Source organism: Crocodylus porosus, unplaced genomic scaffold (assembly GCF_001723895.1).
Source record: "Crocodylus porosus isolate Cpor-Errol unplaced genomic scaffold, CroPor_comp1, whole genome shotgun sequence".
Classification (NCBI taxonomy): Eukaryota; Metazoa; Chordata; order Crocodylia; family Crocodylidae; genus Crocodylus; species Crocodylus porosus.
The window spans coordinates 113704437-113713152 of NW_017728943.1; the positions used below are offsets into that span (position 1 = coordinate 113704437).

An 8716-nucleotide genomic window follows, 5' to 3' on the forward strand; every position below is an offset into this window, starting at 1 on the left:
TGAACATCTTCAGGAGTAAATTGGATGCTTATCTTGCTGGGATCCTATGACCCCAGCTGACTTCCTGCCCTTTGGGCAGGGGGCTGGACTCAATGATCTCCCGAGGTCCCTTCCAGCCCTAATGTCTATGAAGTCTATGAAGCACCAGCGTGGTCTGGGGGACAGGGGACTGTAGCTTGGGAGTGAGGGGAAGAGGCAAAGCATGGGCATATCACTGACCCCCCCACTCATTACCCCCTACCTCAGGGGTCCTCTTTTTTGAGACTGGAAATATGGTAACCCTACGCATCATAAACTTGAAATCTAGTCAGTTAAAGGAAAACAAGTTAGAAGAAGTTTCAGATATTCTGCCCACAAGCCACCTGCCTATTCGTGCGCTTTCACAATCACACCTATTTAAAAGTACATGTTTCCTATTTAAAGTACGTGTTTCTTTTTGCAGAGAAAAAAATCCACACAAACAAGAAAAAAACCCCAACTGCTATACAGAAGAATGGAATGGACACTACAAAAAAAACATGCTGTTCAGCAGACAAGATGTGTCATTTTCTCTAGTGGGTTTTACAGTTACAATTTTAGGTTTTTGGTTTTACTGGCAGGAGATGTTAACCATTTCAGACAGTGTCATTTGAACTGATAAAGTCCCTTTAAAGCAGCAGGGTAGCTGGGAGCCCTGTCCAACATCTCTATTTCTGGAAAGCTGGAAGGATTGGGGAAGAAAAAAGGTGGGAGACTGGCCCAAGTCCTAGACAGAAGTTCTCTCTCTTCAGCAAGGTCACTGGTATATAGTGTTATCACCAAGTCATAGCATGCACTCTTGGGGCAGCTGCGGTGCTCAAGCTCAGATGGTTGACCACATTATTAACCCTTATGCCCTTATAGCTCTCCTTCAGGTGCCAAAGGACGTATTGACATTGACTATTCTACCTTGTTGCTGGCTTTCTGGTCCTCATGCTTCCCTACTATTGAGTGGGGCGACATTCACTTCAATACTGCCACCAAACCATGGCAAAAAGCCATAGTTTGATAATGCGTTGTTCAAACACCAAGTCCTCATAAAGCCACCCGGAGGCACTTTTCGATATCTCAAAGCAAATCACTGGATGAAAAGCTTAACAAATCTGCTTGCCTACTTATCTAAAAAAAAGTGACCAGGCAGAGTTGGGTAGTCCCTACCTGAAAGCATTATTGCCTCTCTGAGCACTGCTCTATTACAAATCTCAGTAACACAAAGTTAGTAAATTGGGTCTTAAAACTCAAGATTTAAAAAAATTACACACTTTGTTTTCCTTCCAGCATTTGTGACGTGACAGCAATGCAAGGGCATTTTCATTTTTTTTTTAAGTTAGGGAGGCTAGCAACTAACTTTTTTTTCCCCCCTTTCTTTTTTTTAAAGATGCATATAAATCAATTTACCCTCAGTACTGGAGCTTTGCCCCCCTGAAAGCCAAAATGTTCTTTTCCTGAAGAGTTTAGCACTTCAGGTGGACACAACCAAGTTTATTGCAGGACCCAAGATTACATTTGATTCAAGGACTCCCAGGGATGCAGAAAGGGAAGAAAGCACCAGATTGTCCTTAAGCACTCCTCATTCTTTCAGAAGAGGTTCAGACTAGCTGAGACATTTATTTTCATTTTCACAGGATGTGAAAAGGACAGACATCAAGTATAGTAGCGGCCAAGTTACTGATCCTTTCTTATGACAGAAAGGGTACAGATCCCATGCAGAAAGAAACAGGGAAAAGAAAGGCTTCCTCCCACTTCTGTCAAGAGACTTGATTTTTTTTTTTTTTTAAATTCTGGAAGACTGTGCACGGCACCAAAAAAACAACTTTTCTCTGATCTGGGAGGACAGTCGACAATCACGAATTTAATCAGTGTTCCTTTGAGTTCATACTACCTGTATCTCATATGGAACCATGTTACTGTAAGTGACTTTTCATGCGTATTAAAGAAATTCTGTTTTCTTGATTACAGTAGTAATAATAATAAAGTATCATGCCCACTTAGCAAGTCTTGTAAAAACAGCCATTACAAAAAAAAAAAAACCCAAAAAAAAACACCCACAGAAGATTGCCCAAAATGCCATAATTTAAAAATCCTGGTTTTTTTGCTGTAGTACTGCACGCACCATTGCATTTCAGCTCTTACAAAGCTACACTTAAGACCCTACAGTGATCTCCAATTGTTGCAAATATCACCACTTCAATTCACTATAGCACCCAATGGATATAGCCAAATTATTCCACTTATTCACGAATGGTATTCTCTATTCAGATCTACCAAATCAAATTTATCAAACTGTTCACAATTCAACAACTTAATGGTATTCTGATCATTCACTAAGCTTTTTTTAAGTTTCATGTTCATTTCACTAATATTGCAATGCTTTCGAAGTAGAGACTAATTATTTTGTGTCTGGATAAATGTACCAAATATTTTGGCTCTACTAACAATCTTCTAAAATGTAGACTCTGTGCATCTATATCTATATAACTAGATATAATTTCTTGCTACTCAAAAGAATAAGTCAAAGGAGCAATCATCAGTTATTTCCCAGTTCAGTGTATTATTGGGTAAACTGCCTATATAAAGTTAATACAAGCAGTCCTATTTTGATTAAACAGGATTAAAGTTAAACAGAGACACTTCGTTCTTCAGAATCCCTGCTCCTCACCCCTGCCCCAAGACTCTTACAATTTTAAAAACAGATGCAATTATTCTAGTAAAATAAAATAAACTTTGGTAAGACAGGCTACTGTGGTGAGAGAATTCCCCATCAATACTTTGGGCCAACCCCCTGGAGGACTTTGAAACTACCTACATATTGAATTAGAAAGACAATAGAGCTGAGCAGAAAAGCAGAGTGTTTAGTCATCTGTGCTGCTAAGGCAATTGCATGTTGCCATAATGGTTGTCTGGGCAGTCATTAGCACCAAGAAGTCTAAAAGCCAGAAAACAGTCCCAAGCAAAGTGATGCAAAAGCTGATACAAGAATCCAGCAACAAAAAACTGAAAAACAAAAATAATTAACACCAGTCATTGTATTTTCTGGAAGACGGGTCTTTAAAAAAAACCTGATTTAATCATTTAATTAAGTTAACAGCAATGACTTCCACAAGCCATTTGACTTAACACCATGTGGTACTGCAATTAAAAATAGCACTACAGAATATCAATAAAAACAAATGTTAAATGGATTAAAGAACTGATTGAAACCTCAAAAGGCAGTTGTCAATAGGGAAATACAAAATAGGTAAGGAGGGACTTTTTGTGCAGTTCTGCAAAGATTAGCACTAGACTCAGTGATATTCAATACTTCCATCAGTGATCTGAAAGTAAATACAAAAGTCACTGCTGCTAACTAATAGAGTGAGTGATACTCATTAGGACAGTCCCATTAGACCATTATATTTGTAGACAGGTAATAATTTTCCCATGTTAGCCTTGGAGAGGTCCTGCTGGATATGCAAGGATGCTTAAAAAAAAGTCCATGTCAAAAAGCAAGAGCCATCAGATTAATTCGCAGTTAAATCTCTAGGTACACTTTTGTAAGAGATGTCACATTCCATTTTAAAGTCCTTTAACAGAAATTAAAACAAAGCTAAAACCCCTCTTTGAAGCTTTTCATGAATTATGCTCCTCGCTGTCTATTTAGATAAGCGAAGTATTTGCTTTCCAGTATGCAGGACCTTTGCACAGCTTCACTCGCTGGAAATAGCAATTTTACCCTGATGTTGACCTCTGGACTTTAAAAGAGTGGAACTGTTTCTAGGATTTGGACATGTGAAAGGTTCTCTCTACAAACTGTATTAGCTTGTTATCTTGTAGACTTTAGGGTTTTTGTTTTTTGTGGTTTTTTTTCAGTATTAGAGTTAAGATCTACTACTACTACTACAAGATTCACTACACCCTTGTTAGCCAGAAACCTAAAATGTACCAGCTAAAGACCAATCAAAACATAAAAGGAGGTGTACTCCACCAGCAAAGTACAGAGCAATTCTAAATTGGTAAGATCAGCCCCTCCTCCACTCGAACTGCTAAGAGGACAGAATGCTGTCACTAGCCCCTCCTTTCATGTCAACAAAGCAATTGACAAGTTTATTTGTTGTTAGTTTATTTTTGTTTCTGTGAGTGTCTACTTGCATGGCAATTTACAAAAAAGTCAGAGAGAGGTAGATTTCACATGAGTCAGAACATCATATTTTAGTAGTAATTCTACAAGCAACTGATGTTGCTTATATAGTTACTAGATTTACACAAGATTGAAGAAGAAAGAGGCAGCAGAGGGGTTTTTATTTTCACTATATTAAATGAAGAACTACATGGTTCTACTTTATTCAAAAAAACAAAATTGCTTATTTTTTCCATTTCTAAAATGTTCAGCACAATGCTCGTTTTTCCTGCAGAAGCCATTCTGAACTATGCAAGCTGAACAAGTAAGCTGATTGTTAATATTAAACAAAATGTTGCTTAATGCCATGCCTACCATACCAAGAGGAAACTGAAGGCTACCTGGTTATTGCTTTTATCAGCAGAGTTGACTTTAGCTGTGTTTGAGGAAAGGGAATCAAAAAAGGCTTGGTCAGCTGTTGAATTGCCACAAGTGAATCCATCTTTTGCACTTTCAGGAAGAATCTGAAAATAAAGAAACCTATTTTAAGGTATTTGTCCCTCTTACACGAATTAAATTACATGCTATCACCTTATTTGTTCTAATAGACTTGAAGGCTTTTAAAATGCACCGATACAATCTGATCTTTAAAAGAACACACTAAAAAAAAAAGTCAAGCCAACACATTCAGGGTATTGTATATACCTCCCAAATTCAATGATGCATCAAATTCAGATATTGATGAGAAGTATGGTCCATTGTTTTGAATGGCTTTGGAGAGGATCTCCATGTGACATGAAATGAATCTAGAGCATTTATCTGTATAATTTGCAAAACTTGGTTCATAGTATGAAAACTGATGCATCACCAAATACCGGTACATCAGGCAGTAACTGGTCATGGGCTGCCAGAGCTAGGTCATATTTCCTGCCTGATCAGGAACAAGTTAGAATTCAACCACCATGTTTTCATGATAAGCAGCTTGGGACAGTTTGCTAAACTGAGACCAGTGTCTAGAGATTAAAGTTCTTGAACCCAGGTGACAAAAGAAGACAAAGATTCACAGAAGGCAAAAGACCCACACAGTGGGAAGGGGTATTTGGGCAGAGGGAGAGAGATGTACAGGCTTTTGCAGCAGGAAGAGCCCATCTTAGTTACTAAACTGATCAAGGTCCAAGTATACAAGTCTTGAGTTCGCCTAAAGACCCAAAGGACAGAGCACAGCATCCCAAACTTTAGAGTTTACGAGGTGGTCTGTATTTTATATATCTTTTAAACAAGAGAATGAGGTGTCCAGACACTGTGCAAAAAAAAGTACGTCTATGTCTATGTGCTTCTGGGCTTTGAGGCAACATGGGATTCAAGAACTGTAAACACAAAGGCTCATATTTGGCATGATTCTGGGATGCAGAATGTGTTTAAGCTATGGAAGGCAGTAGCACAAGGTCTGAAGTCAGCAGCAGTTCTTTGGAACTGAGTTGGACTATGGGTTTCAGCTCCCAGGAGGGGATGCTAGACAGAGAATTTACAACAGGAAGAGAATACATAAGGACCCCAAGACAGGGGCAGTGCCAGAATACTGCTCAGAAGGAAAAGCCTCTTTTTAAGAAAGTATCAGCATTTATTTTAGTCGAACTGAAGTAGTGCCATGTTTAAATCAGGCCTCCAGTCTAGAAAGTTAGATTTTAAAAAATGACCAACATTAATGAATCAAAACATGGAGAAAGTTCTGTTTTAATAGGGTTTATGTATCATTTAGTTTCAACTTACTTCAACATAATCCGTTGGTACAAGTCCTCTCTCTCCTTGGCTATTTTTTGCTTCCAGCCAGCCTCCACCTACATCCTGAAGGAAAAAAATAATAATAAAAGCCACATAAGAAAGCTTTTGCTAAAAATGAATTTTATAGCACGGTTTAATACAAACTGACACAGAAAGGTGTCGCAGCCACTATTTGGTAATAGGATTCAAGATGCAACCATGCGACTTTGGACAAATGGAGTATGGATTTTTTTGAGCCTCAATTTCTTCATTAAAAATGGAAGATAGTAAAGTATTAATAATGCCCATCTCACAGGGCTGTTGTGAGGTTTCACAGCCTTCAAAACTGTAAAGTTAGATAAAAAAACAAACCCAGAGCAAAACAAAAAAATCCCTAAAACAATCAAGTTTTTCAGCACCTGAAAATGTTTAAGTTGCTTCTTTAACTTTAATTCAACCCCCTTTCACACATATACCTTAACAGTAATTATAGGATCATATCGTGCTTCTACAGGAATCCCCCTTACTCAGTACACTGGATGGGCAACACTCAGGGAATAAATTAGGGATCCAGGCAATTATATTAATTGTAGAATCTCTCCTTGTGTCAGCAAATGGAGCTAGTTGCAGGAAGAGGACAACATTATGGCTAAAAGGAAAATGCTTCCTTTATTTCCTTGTCTATTTGTTTAGTACTTTCTACCTCCAACAGCCTCTGTCCTATCTGTTTGTATAGTGCCTAAAACACAATGGGACATAAAACTCACTCTTAACTACAAGACACACTAATACAAGACACTAAATAATAAAACACTTAAAGGCTTCGCAGGCCTTTACCAAAGTTGGTTAAGACAAATGCCAGGATAAAATGACCTGGAATAAACTGATTTAATTTTAACAAAATGTCTCAAACACCCAGATGTGTAATGAGATAATTAACAGTGGGTAATTAGTCTGGTGTATGCAAACCACCACCTGCTAAATTTTGAACTTCAAAACATCCAAACTGCCTTCAAAAATTGTTTAAAGGATTTTGAAGGAGCTTGATTTTAAATTGTGCTTACTAATGCTTAAGCACAAATCACATATTCCAATGGTTTTCAACCTTTTTAGATCCGAGACCCCCAACTTGAAAATTTAACAGCATTCCATTCTAAAAATAAGGTTTGCTTCATTTTTTTACTTTTTTTAAAGACAGAAAAACAGCATTTATTCTGCTGCGAAAACAACCACAACAGATACAACAAACTGTAATTCACAAGATAAACCCAGATTTCAAATAACTTCTAGATATTGACATACCTAACAGTGCTAACATTGCATGATATCCTTGTTAAGAAATTACTGATGATTCAATGTGAACTAATTAAACAGTTTTCAGAAAGTTCCCAGAATCTGCACATGCTACAGTTTGGGCCATATTAATAAAACTAGTTAGCTTTAACTTAACTGTGGGCAAAAAGTTAGAGATGTTTGCCTACAGTTTCATGTAATGATTACATTTATCAAGCAAGTGGTCAATTATCTGTAGTGTTACTGCTGCTCATGAACGCCCTGATCTTTACCAAGGAGCTGATTCCATTAAGTGCTTAAAGTTAAGTAGATACTTAAGTTCCATACTATTCTTAATTAGATACTTAAGGTCCAACAAGAATTACACATGCTTTAATGCTTTACTGAATCAAGGTACAAAACCATACAGTGACCTTTTGTGACAAAAGCAAGATAGGTACTTAGAGCACTTATGCAAGCTACATTTTTTGCATTATCAGGCCCCTGAAAGTGATCTACAGCTGTGACCATAACATGTGCACTGCTGCAGAGCGCTTTTAAAATAGCCGATCATACAAAAAGTTAAGACTCATCACATCAGGTATTAAACAAGGGCACTCTAAAGCAGAGTGCCTTAGGGAACTTGGACTTAATTTTTTCCTGCAGGAACAGGGCTGGGCTGGTGACTTAATAGAGCGACAACCCAGCCCTGCCCACCAGGCTCTCAGCAGAGGGGAGGGGAAAAGCAGCAGCAAGGAGCTGTTGACTGAGCTTTCCCTGGCTGGAGATCTGGAGGGTGGGCACAGGGGTGGAACAGAGCTCTTTCACCTCTTGCCCCCCCTCCCCTCCCCAATAACCCAGCTGGGGTACTGGGAGCTGGGCCATGCCCACAAAGCGAAGGAGCTGTTCCAACCCGCCCCCGCTTCACCAGGCCTCCTGAGAATGGCAGCAGCAGCTACTGGCTGCTTTGCCCTGGCCTGAGCTGGAGTGGGGCTGGGAGGGGTGGAACAGACTCCTTGCCTCAAGTGATCCAGCCGGCTCCCTCAGTACCCCAGCAGGGTAGCTTGGAGGGGGGGGGGAGGGGGGCGTGAGGTGAGGGGGCTGTTTCACCCTGCTCCCCTCCATCTCTCGCCAAGCAAAGCCCCGTCCACAGCAGATGTGCTACATCCTTCTCTCCCTCCCCTACTAACAACCCCAGAGCTGGGAGGTGGGGAAGGGGCAGTCAAGCAGTTTTCTTGGAGGTGGCTGGCATGCCCCAGCCGCTGCAACCAGGCTCAATTCTCTGCCCCCCACCCCCCCCAAATACGCAAATGAGGTGGGGGGGAAGGGGAGAGGGCTCGAACTCACGGTGCTTTATATAAAGAGCCATGAGTTAGAGCGCATCCCCTATATGTCTGTAGGCAGCCCTATATAAATGAAACTACATTTCCGTATGAGAACCAGAAGTACCATATTAAGAGCAAAAGGAAGAGTCTTTTTGACCAAGAAAGCTCAGTTAGGCTCTGGAGCGGTGAGAGACGTGCGGGTGAAGCCCGCTGCACCCCTACTCCCCCGAAGCCCCCCAGACAC

General features: G+C 39.9%; 1 protein-coding gene across 1 annotated transcript in view; it reads right to left on the reverse strand.

Moving 5' to 3' along the window:
* SNX9 (sorting nexin 9) overlaps positions 1-8716 on the reverse strand; it is a 67676-nt gene that overhangs the window by 54774 nt on the left and 4186 nt on the right. The window contains exons 5-6 of the mRNA XM_019548625.1: positions 5885-5959; positions 4516-4638 (exon numbers count right to left, since the gene is read on the reverse strand). Of these exons, the coding sequence (XP_019404170.1) occupies positions 4516-4638; positions 5885-5959 (198 nt within the window). The remainder of the gene's footprint in view (positions 1-4515; positions 4639-5884; positions 5960-8716) is intronic.